Here is a 20,629-nt window from a genome sequence, read left to right on the forward strand (position 1 = left end):
ACCAAGGGGACGAGGGTGGCACAGCCGGGACCAGCGGTGGCCGTGCAGGGCCTTGGCCAAGCCGAGCGCTCGCGCGGGGGCTCCGAGGGGACCCCCGTGTCCCCAAGGCGGGGACAGCCAGGCGTGGGGTGGCACGGCCAGAACAGCCACGGGCGCGAGGATCCCCCACGGGAGCAGCCTCGGGAACCGACAGCCAAAGGAATTCCCAGGAATTCCTCAATCCCACAGCGTGGGAAGGAGCCCGTGCGATGTCACCGGGCCGCGCGTGGCCGACATGCGACATTCCGACATGCGACATTCCGACATGCGACATTCCCGCAGGGATGCAGAGCGGCGGGAAGCGCCCCGGGATCCCGGGACGGGCAGCGGGCTCCGGATCCATGCGGGATTCGGGACAGCGGCGGGACGCGGGCGTGGGGAGCGGGCGGGAGGTGGCGGAGGGACGGGACAGAGGGGACACGGAGCGGAGGTGGCAGGAGAGGCACAGGAGGGTGGCACAGGATTGTCTGGGACGGACAGTGCCAGCCTGTCCCTGTGCCCGGAGTGTCCTGGGAATGCCGGACACAGGGGGGGCACGGGGACAGGGTGGCACCGGCCACGAGAGGGGTGGGGGGCGGGTTTGGGGGCGCAGGGGGGATGGATTTGGGGAGGATGGCACAAGGTGGATTTAGGGATGCAGGGGAGATGGATTTGGGGGGCACAGGTGGGATGGAACAAGGTGGGGATGGATTTGAGGGTGCAGGTGGGAGGGCACAGGGTGGGGCTGGACTTGGGGGAGATGGCACAGGGTGGGTTTGGATTTGGGGGTGCAGGTGGGACGGGTTTGGGGCCGATGGCTCAGGGTGGGGCTGGATTTGGGGGCACAGGTGGGGCGGGTTTGGGGCCGATGGCTCAGGGTGGGGGTGGATTTGGGGGCACAGGTGGGGCGGGTTTGGGGCCGATGGCTCAGGGCGGGTGGTGGGAGGGGAGGTGGGCGCGGTGAGGGCAGGGGCTGGCACGGAGGGTTTGCGGGTGCGGCACAGCGGGGCTGGCAGGGCGGATCTGGGGACAGAGGCGCTGGCTTGGCCGGGGGGGCTTTGGGGACGTTGTGGGGGCTGCGGGGACACGGCCGAGGGGCAGGACCTGAGCTCGGCATTCCCGCTCCGGGTCCCTGGGGCTGGGGACACCCGGCGGGTGCGGTGGCACCCGCGGTGGTGCAGGTGAGGGGGGTCGGGAGGTGTCTGGGCTCCCCGAGCCCGGGATTTTTTTCCCGGGATTGGTTTTCCCGGCTGGTTGCCCACGGGGCCGGCTCCAGGCCCTGCCCCGTTCCCGGTTGGAACAGCGGGATGGCAGCCGGGGATGGGGACAGGCCACAGACCCCTGGCGGCTTCCGGAGAACTCCGGGTGTCGCCACGTGGGCGAGGGCTCAGGGACAAGGAGGTGGCACCGGGGACCCTCCTGGGGACATCCCGGTGCCCCGGCACAGGGCAGGGGACACCTCGGGGACATCCCAGTGCCCCGGCACAGGGCAGGGGACACCGCAGGGACATCCCCGGGGACATCCCGGTGCCCCGGCACAGGGCAGGGGACACCCCGGGGACATCCCGGTGCCCTGGCACAGGACACCGGACACCCCAGGGACATCCCCGGGACATCCCGGTGCCCCGGCACAGAGCAGGGGACACCCCGGGGACATCCCCGGGACATCCCAGTGCCCCGGCACAGGGCAGGGGACACCGCAGGGACATCCCCGGGGACATCCCGGTGCCCTGTCACAGGGCAGGGGACACCCCAGGGACATCCCGGTGCCCTGGCACAGGACACCGGACACCCCAGGGACATCCCCGGGACATCCCAGTGCCCCGGCACAGGGCAGGGGACACCCCGGGGACATCCCGGGGCCATCCCGATGTCCTGGAGGATCCCCGGGCCCTTTTCCCTGGCGAAGATTGGAAAGGTTCGGAGACGGGCGAGGGTCAGGAGGAAGCTCCGTGTGCTCCCCTCTTAGCACCAGAAGAGTTTTTAATGCCTTCCTGGGGGCCTCGGCTTTTTGGGACCACCGAGCCCTCCCCTCCCGGCCAGCCGGGCACGCCCTGGCCACCCCCAGCGCAGGGGACGAGCGGGTGGCAGCGGGGACACCGCGGCGAGGGGCGGAAATCTGGGAATGCCCCCTCCTCCAGCGCCAAGGCTGGCCCGGAGCATCCCGGCTCTAAGAGCCATCGGTGTCCCCACGGCCACCACCAACCCTGGGAGCCCCAAAAACTGGGGGCACAAGCCCCGCTCTGTGCCTGGAAGACTCGGTGTGTCCCAAAACCCAAGTTTTTTTTTTTTGTTGGTTTTTTTTTGTAGTTTTTTTTTTGTTGTTTTTGTTTTTTTGGTTTTTTTTTTTTGCGTGTGGTTTGTGATCCTCTGAATCTCTACAAATCCAGAGCGTCTGAAAAGGAGCTGTGGTTTTTTTTTTTTGGGGGGGGGGGAGGTGGGGGGGATTTTTTAGCTGGGTTTTTTTTTTGTGTGTGTGTGTGTGTGTGTTTAAAAAGACTTTTTCACATTCATTCAGTCGCTTAAAAACTCCCGCGAGCCACGGGGCGTCCCGGGAGCGTCTCCTCCAGTCCAGAGATAGAACTTTTTGTTTTTTTTAGGAAAATCCTAACAAAAACCAGGTGGCTATAAGCTCTGGAGATAAAGATATATAGATAATCTCTCTTTCCAAATATAGAGCTGCTTAAAAAGATGCAAAACGAGGGATGGCCAGGATTTTGGGGGGGGGGGGGGGGGGGAGGGGCGGGGAGGGATGGAGAAGGGAGTGGGGTGGGGGAGAATCCTGTAGTTCGTTATCTCGTGGGGGGCTTATCAGCTGCTCTCTAGATAAATGCACGGAGATTAAATAATTTCCCATCAACGCTTCCCCCTTGGAAAAACAAGACCCCGATCCCGGAGGAAATCAAACCTTTCCCACCCCTCCCGCCCCACCCCCTCAAAACGTTGGCAAAGCGGTTTTTTTTTCTTTTTTTTTTTGCTGTGGGATCGATCCCCCTCCCCCCCACCCCCAGCCTCCCGACATTCCCAAACATGCTTCGATCCATGCGCTCGTCGCTCCCTCTCACCCGGCCGGGGCAGCAGCTCAGAGTCCGGGGTGGGGAGGGGGGTCCGGCTGGCGTGGGGGGGCTCTTCTGGCACGGCCTGGCACGGCTCGGGGTGGCACGGCCGCCGCTGGAGCCTTCCCGGCCCTTCCTTCCTTCTTTCCTTCCTTCCGAACTCCGGGAGCACCGCCGGGATGACCCCGCTGGAGCCGCCGCCTCCGAGCCCGCCGGGGACATCTGGGGGGGCGTGGGGCCACCTCTGACCCTGCCAGGGACACCTGAGGGGGGGGTCGGGACCTTGGGCCACCTCCCAGCCCGGCAGGGCCACCTCTGACCCTGACAGGGACACCTGGGTGGGGGGGGTTCGGGACCTTGGGCCACCTCCCAGCCCGGCAGGGCCACCTCTGACCCTGCCAGGGACACCTGGGGGGGTTCGGGACCTTGGGCCACCTCCCAGCCTGGCAGGGCCACCTCTGACCCTGCCAGGGACACCTGAGGGGGGGCTGGGACCTTGGGCCACCTGCCAGGCCAGCAGGGATACCTGGAGGGGCAGGACCTGGGGCCACCTCGGAGCCTGGCAGGGACACTTGGTGGGGGGCAGGGTTTGGGCCATCTCCCGCCAGGGCCACCTGGGGAGGGGGAAGGACCTGGGCCACCTCCTGGCAGGGCCACCTGGGGCTTGTCAGGAGCTGGGGTCACCTCCGAGCCTGGCGGGGACACCTCTGACCCTGCCAGGGACACCTGGGCGGGGGGGGGAAAAGGACCTTGGGCCATCTCCGAGTCTGGTGGGGACAACTCTGACCCTGCCAGGGACACCTGAGGGGTGTCAGGACCTGGGGCCACCACCCACCAGGGACACCTGGGGAGGGGAAGGACCTGGGGCCACCTCCAACCCTGCCAGGGACACCTGAGGGGTGTCAGGACCTGGGGCCACCACCCACCAGGGACACCTGGGGAGGGGAAGGACCTCAGGTCACCTCCAACCCCACCAGGGACACCTGGGAAGGGGAAGGACCTGGGGTCACCTCCAACCCCACCAGGGACACCTGGGGGGTGTCAGGACCTGGGGTCACCTCCAACCCTGCCAGGGACACCTGAGGGGTGTCAGGACCTGGGGCCACCACCTGCCAGGGACACCTGGGGAGGGGAAGGACCTGGGGCCACCTCCAACCCCAGCAGGGACACCTGGGGGGTGTCAGGACCTGGGGTCACCTCCAACCCTGCCAGGGACACCTGAGGGGTGTCAGGACCTGGGGCCACCACCCACCAGGGACACCTGGGGAGGGGAAGGACCTGGGGTCACCTCCAACCCCAGCAGGGACACCTGGGGGGTGTCAGGATCTCGGGCCACCTCCTGGCAGGGCCACCTGGGAGGTGTCACCTCCGCAGGTGCCACCCGCCCGCCCGCTCTTGCCACGCCGCCAGCGGCTGGGGCAGCTCGGGGGCTCCACGCAGTGGTTGCCCCCGAGGTGCCACCACCACCGCGGCGTGGCCCTGCCTGTCCCCGCGGCCAGCCCCGGCCCGGTGCCACCCCGGGCAGGGCACACGGAGCGATTTACAGGCCAGACTCTCTGGGAGAACGGGAACGAGGAGGAATTTCATGCAACATTCCTGGTCCGGAGGCGGCGCGGGGCCGGGGCGGGAGCGGGCGGGAGCCGGGGGGGGCTCCACACCCTCAGTGCAGTGCTCGGAGAAGGAGAATCCAAGTGGGTTTTCTTGGCTTGGGAATAACGCCCCGCCCTTCCCACGGCGGCTCCGGACGCGGTCAGCTGTCCACCAGCTGCTTGAGCGCCCGCTCGATGTTCATGCGGTGCCCCACGCGGGTCACCCCCAACTCCACGAAGTCCTCCTTGGTCAGCGCGGGCAGGTGGGTGCCCTCGATCTCGTGGTCCTCGAACTTATCCCGATGTTCCACCAGGTTGATGCTCTCCAGCCAGTCCCCCACGTCGTATTTGTTCCACAGGTGCAGCGGCTTCTGCATGAAGGGCCGGGGCGGGTGCAGCGTGTGCAGGGGTGGCCCCGGCGATGGCGACGGCGACGGGGAGCGGCTGCGGGCGCTGACGCTCCGGACCACGAAGCGAACTTCCTTGGGCTCGTGGGGGATGGACAGGCTGGAGGATTTGAGGATGGTCGGAGGGGTCAGGCCGTAGGGCCGGACGGTGCTCAGGGGCTCTGGCCGCTCGAGCGCCGCGGGTTTGACGGGGCTGGGCGTGCGGCGGGTGACGGGGTAGCGGCTGCCGGGCCGCACGGTGAAGGTGGTGCCGGAGCTGCGCTGGGAAATGGTGCTGAGTTCTCCTAAACTACTGAAAAGTCTGCGGAGAAAGCGGGAAAACGGGAGAAAAAGAGAGAGAGAGAGAGAGAGAGAGGAGAGGGAAGGGGTGAGGCCAGGTTTGGGAATGGGGACACGAAATACATCGGGAAGGGGCTGCTGGAGGGCCGGGAGTGGGGTTGGCACGGGGTGGGGACACGGCTCAGGCAGGACATCCTGGTGGGGATGTCCCGAAGATTCCAGCAGCGCCTCCAGGATGGGATTCCCGGCCAGTCCTGCCCTCCTGGCACGGCTCTGCGCCCCCAAAATGCCCCCAGCCCTGGGGGGGGATGAGGATTCTGTGCCTCGTCCTGCCCTGTCCCACCCCACGCTGATCCCGGTCCCACGTGGAATGGGAGTAACCCCGTGGAGAAGAGGGAACCGTCCGGCCTTTTCCCGGGATGGAAGGACCCTCAGGACACCCCTGGTGATGGTCACTTGTAGTGGTCAGTGGGGCGTGAGCAGCCTGGGGGTGGCCGGGCCGGTGTCCCCCCGGCACTGGGACATGTGGGACCCCCTGGCTGTGCCACTGTGGGAATCTTGGATGGGGACAAAGCCCCCGACACCGGCGTTGTCCCCTTGGCATTGTCCCCATGGAATGAGCAGGGAATGTGAAAGGAAACGGATCAGACACCGGACAGGGCAGCATCCCAGAGGATGAATCCCAGAAAATCAGAGTCCTCTGCTCTGGAGCCAGGCTGGGAGAGCTGGGAATGTTCCCCTGGAGAAGGGAAGGATCCAGGGAGAGCTGAGAGCCCCTTGCAGGGCCTAAAGGGGCTCCAGGAGAGCTGCAGAGGGACTGGGGACAAGGCATGGAGGGCCAGGAGCCAGGGAATGGCTTCCCAGTGCCAGAGGGCAGGGCTGGATGGGAGATTGGGAATTGGGAATTGCTGGCTGGGAGGGTGGGCAGGCCCTGGCACAGGGTGCCCAGAGCAGCTGTGGCTGCCCCTGGATCCCTGGCAGTGCCCAAGGCCAGGCTGGACATTGGGGCTGGAGCAGCCTGGCACAGTGGGAGGTGTCCCTGCCATGGAGGGGTGGGGCTGGAGGGGCTCTGAGGTCCCATCCCATCCCATCCCATCCCATCCCATCCCATCCCATCCCATCCCATCCCATCCCATCCCATCCCATCCCATCCCATCCCATCCCATCCCATCCCATCCCATCCCATCCCATCCCATCCCTGCCACTCTACTTGTCCTCAGAACTATCCCACAAAATTCCCCCATCCCGGTGCCTCAGTTTCCCTGCCACTCCCCCGCCTCTGCCTCCCATCTCAGCTCCCTCCTGGAAAACAGGGACCCTCTGGAATGCTGCTGGGATCCCCCACTGCCTCGAACCCCACGCAGTGACAGATCCTGGGTTTTGGGAATGTTGATGAGCTCCGACGATCCCATAAATCCACAGCTCCGAAGGGATGACCTGAACACGGCTGGAGATCCCTGGGATGAGCCGCGTTCCTGACAATTCCCATTTTTCTGCTTCCAGAGGAGCAGGAATCACCTTCGGGAAGCTCTGACAGGGAAAAGCTGGATGCCCGTGAGGAACGAGACACGGAATGGGAAGTGCCAGGACGTGGCCGTGTCCCACCTGGATCTGGGATCTGGGAAAGTTCCGGATCTGCCGGGAGACCCCGGGAGGGGCAGCTGGGAATGAGCAGCCACGGAAAATCCGAAGGGACGCGGCAGGATCCAGGTGTTTTTCCCAAGCCTGTGGATGCGCTGCTGGGGCTGAATTCCCATTTGGAATTCCGGGCACTCCGTTTTCCCGCATGGATCCCATCCATGCCCGGGATTCCTGGTTCCTTCCTCTCCAGCTGGGAATCCCAACCCCCGGCTCCAACATCTCCGGATCCGAGCTGATTCCTTAGGGACCATCCCACATTTTGGGGTGCTGCTCTCAGGGAGTTTTTCCAGGTTTTAGGAACCCTCTGGAATCATCTGCTTTTCCTCGGAGTGATCCCGAATCCGTGCGAGGGCGGAGCTCAGTTTCCCGTTCCCGGTGTCTTTTCCAGGCGGCTCCGAGGGGTGGCATTCCCGGTGCTCCAGGATGCTCCAGGAGCTGGGATGTGGCAGCTCCTCCGGTCGGTTCCAACCCCACAAATCCCACTGGGGGCAGCTCCGGAGCCTGGGTCATTCCTGGGATCATTCCTGGGATCATTGGGATCACACCTGGGATCTCTGGGATCATTCCTGGGATCATTGGCATCATTCCTGGGATTGCTGGGATTGTTCCTGGGATCATTCCTGGGATTGCTGGGATCATTGGGATCATTCCTGGGATCTCTGGGATCACTTCTGGGATCGTTGGGATTATTCCTGGGATCATTCCTGGGATCGTTCCTGGGATTGCTGGGATCTCTGGGATTGCTCCTGGGATCTCTGGGATTGCTCCTGGGATCATTGGGATAGTTCCTGTGATCACTGGGATCATTCCTGGGATTGCTGGGATCGTTGCTGGGATTGTTGGAATCATTCCTGGGATCATTTCTGGGATTGTTCCTGGGATTGTTGGAATCATTCCTGTGATTGCTGGGATCATTGGGATTGCTCCTGGGATTGCTGGGATTGTTACTGGGATCATTCCTGGGATCGCTGGGATCATTGGGGTTGCACCTGGGATCATTGCTGGGATCATTGCTGGGATCATTGCTGGGATCATTGCTGGGATCATTGCTGGGATTGCTGGGATCATTGCTGGGATCACTGGGATCATTCCTGGGAGTGCTGGGATCGTTGCTGGGATTGTTGGAATCATTCCTGGGATCATTCCTGGGATCATTCCTGGGATCATTCCTGGGATCATTCCTGGGATTGTTCCTGGAATTGTTGGAATCATTCCTGTGATTGCTGGGATCATTGGGATTGCTCCTGGGATTGCTGGGATTGTTACTGGGATCATTGCTGGGATCGTTACTGGGATCATTGCTGGGATCGCTGGGATCATTCGGGTTGCACCTGGGATCATTGCTGGGATCATTGCTGGGATCACTGGGATCATTCCTGGGATCGTTGGGATCATTGCTGGGATTGCTCTGTGGGAGCAGCCGGGAAAAGGAGCCTTTGGAAAAGCAGCAGGAGTGGGGCAGACGGGATCCCACAGAAGGAGCTTGGGTTTCCCGGGAAGCAGAGAAGCCCCAGTGACAGAGGGGGATTCCATCCGAAGGAGCCGGGATTTAGGGATAACGAGGCCTTCTGGGAATGCAGTTCCTGGAGGTCTCCGGGATTTCTCCAAGGAGTCACTAAGGGGTGAAGGATTTTCCTTGGAGCTCCGTACCCCAATCCGAGCTTCTCCAGGACTTCCAGGGGCCCTCGAGGGCAGGCTCGGAGTCAGGGATCGCTCCCACGGGAAAGATTCCCGGCTCCTTGGCGAGGCTCCCATGCTGCCACTCCGGGGTTCCGTGGCGGCCCTCAGATCCTTGGAATCCTCTCCCACGATTCCCATCGCGGCTTCCAAAGGCTCGCGGCTGTGGCCACATCCACCTTTCTCTGACCTTTTCCCAGCTTTCCTACGGATCTTCCTCCCGCCTCGATATGGGCCTTTTCCCGACCTTCCTGTGGATCTTCTTCCACCCTTCCTATGGATCCTCCTGACCTTCCTATGGATCTTCTTCCACCCTTCCTATGGATCTTCCCGACCTTCCTATGGATCTTCCATCCACCCTTCCTATGGATCTTCCATCCTCCCTTCCTATGGATTTTCCTCCAACCTTCCCATGGATCTTTTCCCAACTTTCCTGTGGAACTTTTTCTGACCTTTCTATGGATCTTCCTCTGACCTTCTACGGATCTTCCTGTGGATCTCATTCCAACCCTCCTGTGGACCCCATTCCAAGCTTCCTGTGGACCCCATTCCAACCCTCCTGTGGACCTCATTCCAACCCTCCTGTGGACCTCATTCCAACCCTCCTGTGGATCTCATTCCAAGCTTCCTATGGATTTTCCTGCACCTTCCTCTGGATCTTCCTTCCCATGGATCCTGTGGATCCTATGGATCTCCCTTCCTTTCTATGGACCCTCCTCCAGTGCTGATCCTGAACATAACCCTAACCCTGATCCCAAATGTAAATCTGATCCCAGCCTTGACTGTGCCCCTGATCCTGACCCTAATCCTGACCCTAATCCTGATCCTGATCCTGACTCTGATCCTAACCCTGATCCCAAGTGCAAACCTGATCTCAGCTTTGACTCGGCCCCTGATCCTGCCCTTAACCTGACCCTAGACTTAGTCCTAATCCTGCTCCTAGCCCTGACCCTGACTCTGATCCTAACCCTAAATCTGACCCTAAACTTCATCTTAACCCTGACCCTAAACCTGAGCCAAAACCCGACCCTAATTTAACCCTCATCCTAAACTTGACCCTAATCCTGATCCTAAATCAGATATGATCCTGGCCCTGATCCCAGTCCTAATCCTAACCTTGATCCTGACCCCGATCCTAACTCTGATCCTAATCCTAATCCTGACTCCAATCCTGATCCTAATCCCAACTCTAACCCTGCCCCTGGCTTTTCCTGGGAGCTGGACATGGATACTGGGAACTGGGCAGGGATACTGGGAGCCAGGCAGGGATACTGGGAACTGGGGAGGGATACTGGGAGATGGGCAGGGATACTGGGAGCCAGACATGGATACTGGGAGCTGAACAGGGATACTGGGAGCCGGACAGAGATACTGGGAGCCGGGCAGGGATACTGGGAGCTGGGCAGGGATACTGGGAGCTGGACAGGGATACTGGGAGCCGGGCAGGGATACTGGGAGCCGGGCAGGGATACTGGGAGCTGGACAGGGATACTGGGAGCCGGGCAGGGATACTGGGAGCCGGGCAGGGATTCCGGGCAAGGACCAAACAGTATCCAAAGCTTTCCTAATCCCGGGAACTCCAATGGATGGGACACGGCCACCCCAAAGGATCCGGGATCAGGTGTGGGATCAGGACCCAGAATTCCCACTGTCCTGAACCCGGCAGCTGTGGGATGAACCTTGGGATGAACCCTGGGATGAACCTCGGGATGAGGCCCAGGACGAGCCCTGGGATGAACCTCAGGATAAGCCCTGGGATAAGCCCTGGAATGATCCATAGGATGATCCAAGTGCCCCCAGTGCCAGCACAAGGGACAGATCCCTCCTGGTGTCCCCCAAATATCCCAAATTTCCGTGACACCAGGAGTGAGGGAATGAATCCACGGCTGGATCCGATGGGATGAGCCCCCCCATGGCCGGGAAGAGCCTCCAGAACGACCCCGCTCCGAGTGTTCCAGGAAAAGACCGGAGCAGGCTGGGGGCTTCCCAGCATCCCACACCTCCGCCCCACCCGGGAGCAGAGCAAATCCCTGGGAATGGCATCCAGCAGCCGTTGGGAAAGCGGGAAGGCAGCCCCCGGCATTCCCGGAGCGTCGGGATCCGGCGCCGCTCTCCCGGGATGGGGCCGCAGCCTCGGGAATTCAGCGCTTGGCAGAAAAGGACAAGGAAAAATCAACCGGGAACGGCTCCGGGAGCTGGGACACGGATGGAGCCGGAGCTCCGCACACGGGACGGGACACGAGGACAGGACACGGGGACAACACGGAGGAAGCACAACCAGGAGCACAGAGCCGGCCATGCACGCTGGGAAATTCCCAGGGGGAATTCTCCGGCCCTCCCAACCCCATGGATCGCCTCCCACCCAACCCCACGGATTCCAGTCCACAGGAGCTGGAGTGGGAACAGCTTTTCCCGGGATCCCACTGCTGTCCTGGCCTGGGGAGTGCTCCCAGCTCAGGGGGGGATTCCAGCAGCTCTGGAAGCCACTGGGATATCCTGGAATCACTGCTGGGAGAAGAGGGGGAAATCCCTGGATCCCGATCTTCCTGCTCAGGTGGCTTCCTGAGGGACACCTCCCTGCAGGATTGGGATGGAGCAGGATCCCCAGGAGCTCCCACCTCACGGAAGTTTTGCTCCAGAGGGGGACCTGGGACATCCCACCCTGGGGGGATCATGGATGGATCCTGGTGCATCCATGGTTGCATCCATGATTTGCTGGGATCGGAACAGGGATGCTCAGCCCCCGCTTCCTGGTGTCCTTCCCAGGGGCTTTCCCACCCTTCCTGGGGTCTCTCCCACTTTTTTAGGACCTTTCCCACCATTCCTGGGGTCCTTTCCCACCATTCCTGGGATCTTTTCCCACTTCCTGGAGTCCTTTCCCCCTTCCTGGGATCTCTCCCACCCTTCCTGGGATCTTTCCCCACTCCCTGGGGTCCTTCCCTACCCTTGTTGGGATCTCTCCCCTCCTTCCTGGGATCTCTCCCACCTTTCCTGGGGTCTCTCCCTCCCTTCCTGCCATCTCTCCCACCTTTTCTGGGATCCTTTCCCCTTTCCTAGGGTCTTTCCCACCTTTCCTGTGATCCTTTCCCACTTCCTGGGCTTCTCCCGCCTTTCCTGGTGTCCTTCCCTACCCTTCCTGTGGTCTTTTCCCACTTTTCCTGGGATCTCTCCCTCCCTTCCCGGGCCTCTCCCACCTTTCCTGGTCTTCCTGGATCCTTCCTGGGATCTTTTTCACCCTTCTGGGATCTCTCCCACCTTTCCTGTGATCCTTTCCCACTTCCTGGTGTCTCTCCCACCCTTCCTGGACCTCTCTTCCCAGACTGAGCTGCTCCGATGTCTCCCATCCCATCCCATCCCATCCCACCCCACGGCCCCAGTCCCCCGGGATCCCGACGGGAATTTCCTCAGCAGGACCACCAGCGGGAAGAGCTGGACACGGCACCACAGCACAGGGACAGGGCCATGCTCCCGAGCCACGGACACAGGGACACGCACATTCCAGAGCCGGCGCCGCTGCCGCCTCCCAAAACCTCGGGAATACCGGCAGGCAGCGGGGCCGCCCTGGGGAGGGGAGGAGAGACAGGTGAGGAATGGGACATTCCCGGTGGGATGGAGCTATGGAATGGGAACGTGCTCACTTACACAACTCGCCCACCCTCCGGAGGCCAGAGGCGGATCTAGGACAGAGCAGCGGGACATGCACATGGAAGCAGGAAAAGAGGCAATGAGAGAAATGTTAGCTCCGGTCCGGGAAGCGCCACACGGAAAAGAAGCCACCGGACGTCGATCCCGAGGGATTCGGGGCCGGGAGAACCGCGGGAATCCGGCCTCGGGCGTCCCGGTGTTCCCTGAGTGGAGAGCCCCGAGTTGGGTTTGGGAAGGGAGGGGGGGGGAATTGGGAATGGGGGAATCAGTGGGATGGGAATTGGGGGGAATCGGGATGGGTCCCATGGGATGGGTGAGGGTGTGGCCATCCGGGAATGGGGCGGTGGGAATTGCATGGATTCAGCCAAAGCCTGGAGGGTTGGACAGCGACAGAGCTGCTGGGAGGGCTGGGAAAAGAGGGAAGAGAGGGAAGGGATTTATTTGGGAGAGAGGGATTTGGGAAAGGCAGGGATTTGGGAAAGGAACAGGGATTTGGGATGGAGAGGGATGTGGGAAAGAGGGGTTTGGGAAAGGCAGGGATATGGCAAAGGCAGGGATTTGGGAAGGAGAAGGGTTTGGGAAAGAGGGGTTTGGGAAAGGCAGGGATTTGGGAAGGATCAGGGATTTGGGAAAGGAAGGAAACAACAAATGCATGAGAAAAATGCCCCACAGCCAAAACAACACCGAGCAGCTGACACAAAATTCCCAAGTTTTTCCATGTCCCCCCGGGGCTGGTGACAGTGACGGTGCCGTCGGCCTCCCCCAAAGGCCACCGGATGTTCCCGGGGACTCGGTGCTTCCCAGTGGGAAAAACCGCAGCTCTTCCCTGTGGAAGTTCCCCGGGATCCCTCAGCTGTGCCGTGGGAAAGGAGGGAATGGCCTCATCCCACCTGGATAAGACCAGGAGCTTCCAGGTTTGGCATAGTGGCTCCAAACGCCCCCAAATCCCTGGATTATTCCCAAATTTTATCCCTTTCCGCAGCAGAATGGGCAGGAAATGCTGGAGCTGTTCCAGGAGCGGGGACACCTCGGGAATGCCACGGCCCAAAATTTGGAGCTGGGTCTGGGAACATTTGGGAATGTGGATTTGGGAAGATTTGGGAAGGACACATGGTTATCCCTTGGGAAAAGCATCCCGAGGGGATCCCGCTGGAGCAGGAATGGAGAGGAGCGGCTGTTCCCTGATCCAAGGGGGTCTCAGGCTCCAGCTGGGATTTGTCCGGAGCAGTTTTAGGATTGGGATTTATCCATGGGCTCCGCCCTGGTCCCTCCTGGAGCAGGGACAATCTGGAGCAATCCCGGTGTCTGGGAAGCTCCAGCAGGGAGGTCTGGCAGGGTCAGGGATGTTGTAACTAAAAATCCCTTTATCCTTCTCTGATCCCAGCAGGAAAAGGGAATTTAGGGCTGGAATCCCTAGGAAAATTCCCAATTCCTTGAGTGCGGCCCATGGGCCTTCCCAAGCCAATCTCTTCCCGTGAGAGATCCTGCAGAACATCCGGAGCTCCCTCCTTCCCTGAACTCCACCTGGAATGGATCCCTCTGGATTTCTCCAAGGAAAAACCCTTTTCCGTGATTTCCACCTCAAGGAAAAGGTGACAAATCCCTGTTCGACGGGAACATCCCGAGCTGGGGATGCTTCCACTCCTCCCTTTTGGACGCTCCTTCAGGACCTGGAGCTCATCCCATGGAGCTCCGGCCACCCCTCACTGCTCTTCCCAAATTTCCCAAAAAGCCTGAGTCCCGTTTCCTTGGGATGAGGATGATGGGTGATGTTGGCATGGGAGAAGGCAGCGGAGCGGTGACGCGGGCACACGGTGACACCGGGACAGGACACGCGCTGGGACCCTGTCTCCTTGTAGGCATCCAACCCTTCCCAGATCCCGCGGCACCTCGGGATAATCTGGGATCGAGGGATGGAAGGGCCCTCTCAATGCAGCCCCCCAAAATTCCCGGTTTTCCATGGCTCCCCCTCCCTGAGCTCTCCCAAGGCTCTACTGGCTCAGCCTGATGTCCTTGGAGAACCCGGGAAAATTCCATGGAAACCCAGAGGGGTGGAGATCTGGGAGATCTCCTGCCCCAGCCTGTCCAGGGACCCCAGGAGAAACCTCTTCCCATGGGAAGGGGAATCCATGGAGCCACGTGGGAGGGAAGGTGGGGAATCACAGGGGGCGTGGCTACCGGCAGCGTGGCCTCTTCATTCCCAGTCCTGGAACCTCCATCCCAATCAATCCTGGTCACCTCCATCCCAATCCTGGAACCTCCAATCAATCCTGGTCACCTCCATCCCAATCCCAGTCACCTCCTTCATGAACCTGGTCACCTTTCCCAAACTTGGCCACCTCCTTCCCAATCCTGGCCACCTCCATCCCAATCCTGGAACCTCCAATCAATCCTGGTCACCTCCATCCCAATCCTGGTCATCTCCATCCCAATCCTGGTCACCTCCATCCCAATCCTGGAATCTCCTTCCCAATCCTGGCCACTTTTTTCCCAAACCTTGTTACCTTCTCTCCAATCCTGGCCATCTCCTCCTCAAATGTGGCCACCTCCAGCCTAAACCCAGCACCTCCTTCCTGAACCTGGCATCTCCTTCCCAATCCCGGTCATCTCCTTCCCAATCCCGTCACTTCCTCTCCAATCCTGGCCACCTCCATCCTGATCCTGGACATTTCTCCTTCCCAATCCTGGTCACCTCCTTCCCAATCCTGGTCACCTCCTTCCCAAACCTGGTCATCTCTATGCCAGTCCTGGCCACCTTCTCCTCCAACTTGGCCACCTCCTTCCTGAACCTGGACATTTCCTTCCTAGTCCTGGACATCTCCCTCCCAAAGCTGGTCACCTTCTCTCCAAACTTGGCCACCTCCTCACAACATGGGGCCACCTCCTCAATCTTGGTCACCTTCTCAAATGTGGCCACCTCCACCCCAACCCCGGCCACCTCTTCCCAATCCTGGCCACCTCTTTCCCAAACTTGGTCACCTCCATCCCAAACCTCAATACCTTCCCAATCCTGGTCACCTCCATGCCAAACCTGGCCACCTCTTCCCAAACTTGGTCACTTTCTCTCCAAACTTGACCACCTGCTCCTCAATCCTGGCCACCTCCTCTCCAAATGGGGCCACCTCCTCCTCCTCAATCCTGGCCACCTCCTCCCTAAACCTGGCCACCTCCTCCCTGAACTTGGCCACCTCCTCCCTGAACCTGGCCACCTCCTCCCTGAACTTGGCCACCTCCTTCCTGAACCTGGCCACCTCCTTCCCAGTCCTTGTCACCTCTTCCCAGACTTGCCCATCTCCTCCTCAATCCTGGCCACATCCTCTCCAAACACGGCCACCTCATCCCCACCCCTCCCTGCCACACAAATCCCCCATATTCCCACCCTCCCTCCCTCTCTCAGCGATGCCAATTCCCCTTTTCCTTCCCTCCCCACAGCCGATTCCCTCAATTTTCATCCCAAATCCCTGCTTCCCATGGGAATTCCCCCAAGCCTACAAGGAAAGAGGGGGGTAATTTTCCAAGCTTGTGCTGGGATGTGACACCACTTCCGAGACACGGAATTCATTTAGGATCGGAGAAAAAGAGGCAGCTTTACCCTAAAAGGAGCTAAAACCCCCAAAAGGCTCAAGTTTCTTCTCCTTCTCCCTCAGATCTGTGGGAATACAAAGGAATTCGTGGAATTGCAGAGCAGCACCGGAAAGGCTCCCTTTGGAAGCTCAAATTCCGCTTCCCGGGAGCCTTTCGGGGTTAAAGAGAAACAAAGGAATGAGCAAAGACATGAAGAACCTTTGGAAAAGTTTCCCTCGGATCCAGAGCTCCAACCTGGGACACTTGGGATGCTCCCAGGGAGCCCTTGGGAAAGCTCCCCTGAGCTCGGAGCTGGAGCCCTAAACCAGGAGATTTGGGATGTTCCTGGAAGTCACCAGGAGCCCTTGGAAAAGCTTCCCTGAGCTTGGAGCTGGAGCCCCAAACCGGGAGATTTGGGATGTTCCTGGAAGTCCCCAGGAGCCAGGAGCCCTTGGAAAAGCTTCCCTGAGCCTCGATCCAGAGCCCCAAACTGGGATATTTGAGATGTTCCTGGGAGTCCCCAGGAGCCCTTGGAAAAGCTTCCCTGACCTTGGATCTGGAGCCCCAAATCAGGACTGTTGGGATGCTCCTGAAGAATCACCAGAACCCCTTGGCAAAAATCCCTCAGATCCAGAGCCCCAAACCGGGACATTTGCGATATTCTTGGAAGTCCCCAGGATCCCTTGGAAAAGCTCCCCTGAGCTTGGATCTGGAGCTCCAAACCGGGACCCTTGGGATGTTCCTGGGGAGCTCCTGGGAGCCAGAATCCCTTGGAAAAGCTTCCCTGAGCCTGGATCCAGAGCCCCAAACTGGGATATTTGGGATGTTCCTGGGGAATCCCTGAGACCCTTTGGCAAAGTTTCCTATGGATCCAGAGCCCCAAACTGGGGCATTTGGGATGTTCTTGGAAGTCCCCAGGAGCCAGGTCCTCATGGAAAAGCTTCCCTGAGCCTGGATCCAGAGCCCCAAACTGGGACATTTGGGATGTTCTTGGAAGTCCCCAGAATCCCTTGGAAAAGCTTCCCTGAGCTTGCATCTGGAGCCCCAAACTGGGACCACTGGGATATTCCTGGGAAGTCCCCGGGAGCCAGGACCTCTTGGAAAAGCTTCCCTGAGCCTGGATCCAGAACCCCAAACTGGGACTGCTGGGATGCTCCTGGGGAGTCACCAGAACCCCTTGGCAAAGTTTCCCTCAGATCCAGAGCCCCAAACTGGGACCATTGGGATGTTCCTGGGAAGTCCCCAGGAACCAGGATCCCTCGGAAAAGCTCCCCCTGGCCCGGCTCCGGAGCCCCAAAACATCGGAACTCTCCTGGAAGCTGCCTTGGAGATTTATCAGTGCTAAGGAAAACTCTTGGAAGAGCTGGAAATCTGCTGGAAAAAACTGGAAAACCCCTCGGGATGGGCAAAACTCCCACAGTTCTGGATTTGGAGCCTCCTTCCAAATTCTAGAGGAAAATACAAAGCTCTGCTCTTCCCAGTGGATGACCGGGAATGACCTGGACAAATCCTGGGCCCTCCACATCCCAAATTCCTGGGAATTAAACCGTGATCAGATCGTTCTAATCAGCTGGAAAAGACAAATCGGCTGGGATGGGGTTTTTGGGATGTTCGGGATGCTCCCGGTGAGTCCCAGAGGTTGGGAAGGTGGATCCAACCAGGATTATGGATGGCAGGAGCCTCGTGGGGCTGGGTGGCCACAGGACAGCGGGGCATGGGACGGGAACGTCCTGGGAATTTTGCGGGAATATCTCCTGGAGCGGTGAGGCCGGAGCTGGCTCTGGGCATGGAATGTGGCTCCCAAAAATCCTGGGAATGGCCGTGTCCCCAATGACACACACACACCTGTCATGGTCACCGTCAGCTTTATTGGGGACATGGATGTCACACAAGGAACGCGCTGCGGCCTCGCGCGGCTCCCGGCAGCGGGATCGGGATTGGGATCGGCTCCGGCACATCCCGACTCTCTCCCGCGGCTCAGCGGGGTTTTCCAGGATCCTGGGGATTTCCAGGATCCTGCCACCACTCCAGGAATCCCGGACTGGAATCCCAGCCGGGGCGGGGGGGCCTCTGCTCCCAGGGAACAAGAGGGAATCACCTTGGGGTGGAGTTGGATTTTGGGAAAATTCCTTCCCGAAAAGTTTATGAAGCGTCGGAATGGGATGCCCAGGGAAGGGGTGGGATCCCAATTCCCGGCGGGATTAAAAGCCATGTGGATGTGGCACTTGGGGACACGGGGCAGTGCTGGGAATGCTTGGACTGGGTGGGATCAGAGGGGTTTTCCAACCTCAACAATTCCAGGATTTTGGGTTAAACACGAGGAAGCTGCTCTTGGACACGGCCACCAAGGGCCACCACGGATGAAGGGAAGTTGGCCCCTTGCTCCGCTGTCACTGTCACCATCCTGGGTGTCCCGGTCCCTCAATTGTCACCGTCAGTGGCCTGAACTGTGACCTGACGTTCCCATTGTCAGAATTCCTTGGGCTCTTTCCCAGTCCCTCGGCTCAAAGGTGCTTCCGTGGATGCCCGGCTTGGGAGGAGACAGAGCCGGAGTTAGAGCTACGGAAAAAGTCATGGATCGGGGCTTCCCGGGGTTCCCAGGGAGGATTCCCACAGGGATCGGTGAGGGAAAGGTGCCAGGGACTGTTCTGGAGCAGGGAATTCCCTGCGCTTGGATGGAATTGCTGGGAATTCAGGATAAATGTGGGGAGGAAGGAATTCCAGGATGATTCCCGGATGGAAGGTGAACTGCTCCACCACATCCCACGGATCCAGAGCTGCTGGAAAGGTTGGGGGGGGGGGGATCAGGTATGGGAACATCAGTGTCCCAATCCCTCTGGGATTCCAGGACACCTCAGTGTCCTCATTCCTTGTGGAATTCCAAGACCCCCCCAGTGTCCTTTTGGGGACTCCAGGACACCTCAGTGTCCCCATCCCTGTGGGATTCCAGGTCATCTCTCTGTCCCCATCCTTGTGGGATTCCAGGTCACCTCAGTGTCCCTGTTCCTTGTGGAATTCCAAGACCCCCCAGTGTCCTTTTGGGGACTCCAGGACACCTCAGTGTCCCCATCCCTGTGGGATTCCAGGTCACCTCATTGTCCACATCCCTGTGGGATTCTGGGTCACCTCAGTGTCCCCATCCCTGTGGGATTCCAGGTCATCTCCCTGTCCCCATCCCTGTGGGATTCCAAGACCCCTCAGCATCCCCTCTGGGGACTCCAGGCCACGTCAATGTCCCTTTTGGGACTCCAGGTCACCCCCTGTCCCTATCCCTGCAGAATTCCAGGACTTCTCCCAGTCCACATCCCCGTGGGACTCGAGGTGACCTCAGTGTCCCTTTTGGAATTCCAGGTCACCTCAGTGTCCCTGTTCCTTGTGGGATTCCAAGACCCCTCAGCGTCTCCATCCCTGTGGGATTCCAGGACTCTTCAGTGTCCCCATTTGGGACTCCAGGACCCCTCAGCGCCCCCATCCCGTTAGAATTCCAGTGTCCCCATCCCTGTAAATCTCCAGGACACCTCAATGTCCCTTTTGGGATTCCAGGCCACCTCTGGCTCCCGGCAGCTTTAAGGGACATTCAGGTGACACTTCCCTTCTCTGGACAATTCCAGAGCCTGGAAAACGCGTCCCAAACTGGGTCAGCCCCTCTTACCTAACCTTCCTCCCATTATTCCCTGAATTCACAGCAGTTCCATAAAAAACCGAGGAGAACTCGGACAACGCGGGAGAGTGGCCGCCATCATTAAAAATTCCATCCACCACCGACTTGCCGGGAAACGTTTCAAGCCTTTGACATCCCAAACTCCGGAGATGAAAGGTTGTGACTTTCCCGAAAGGGAAAAAAACGGGAACACGGGACTCTGCGGGATGGCTGGAAGGGCCGGATTCCAGCGGGGAGCGAGCACGGGATGTGCGGGAAAACGGGAGGAGGGGGGCACGGAGCCATGGGAATTGCAGGGATTGCAGGGAAGGCAGGAAGAGAGGATGGAGAAGGGGTGAGCCTGGAGATCGGGGAAATTGCTCCGGGAAAAACCAGGAGATCGGATGGACACGGATGGAAGGGATGGGGACGTGGAAAGGGACGTTCGAAAGGGACGTTCCGATGTCAGCGGGAGCCAGAGGATTCCCAGCAGGAAACCCCAAACCGGGGTGGGATCCTGGCAGGGCTTGTAAAAGCCTGGAATTCCCAAATTTCTGGCGCCGCTGGAGATGGGCACAGCCCCGATTCCAGAGGATCCCCAAACACCCTCAGCTTGGGATGAGGGAGTGGACCTCGGGTGACACCCGGCTCCACAGGGAATGACACCCTGGATCTGCTCCCAGTATTCCCAGTTTGGATCCGCTGGGAGAGGCCGCAGCGACCCCGGGATGCTCCGGGACACTTTGTCCCCAAGGCCACCGCCTGAAATGTCACCTCCTGTGCCAGCGCCACGCACAGGGAGGAGCCGTGGCCGGGATGGTTTGGTTGGAAAAGTTTTTCCCATGGGAAGGACTGCCCTTGATCCAGAGCTCCCCCATGGGTGACACCAGGTGACACCGGGTGACACCGGTTCACGGTGGCTCTGGGGGGCCGCACCCGAAGGACAAGACTCGGAATTTTGGGTCACTTCCTGCTGGGATTTGATATTCCCAAGCTTTTTAAGGATTTGGGTTCTGATTTGGAAGGTTTGGGATCGTTTTAGGGTCGGGTGGGTGAAGCAGAACCAGGGCGGAGCTGGTGCCACCACATTCTGTCTGTGACCTTTGTCACCTC

General features: G+C 60.0%; 1 protein-coding gene across 2 annotated transcripts in view; it reads right to left on the bottom strand.

Annotated features, from left to right (window-relative positions):
- Positions 1–3,038: 3,038 nt before the first annotated feature.
- SHANK3 (SH3 and multiple ankyrin repeat domains 3) overlaps positions 3,039–20,629 on the bottom strand; it is a 154,491-nt gene continuing 136,900 nt past the window's right edge. Inside the window, exon 22 of one of the 2 annotated variants that reach the window (XM_069033593.1) lies at positions 3,039–5,371. In XM_069033593.1, coding sequence (XP_068889694.1) covers positions 4,825–5,371 — 547 coding nt within the window. In that variant the 3' untranslated portion in view covers positions 3,039–4,824. Of the gene's footprint in view, positions 5,372–18,293; positions 18,407–20,629 lie in introns of those variants that run through there. The other variant, XM_069033601.1, reaches the window with a different exon arrangement.

The sequence above is a fragment of the Aphelocoma coerulescens genome, chromosome 1A, assembly GCF_041296385.1.
Source record: "Aphelocoma coerulescens isolate FSJ_1873_10779 chromosome 1A, UR_Acoe_1.0, whole genome shotgun sequence".
Taxonomy (NCBI): Eukaryota; Metazoa; Chordata; class Aves; order Passeriformes; family Corvidae; genus Aphelocoma; species Aphelocoma coerulescens.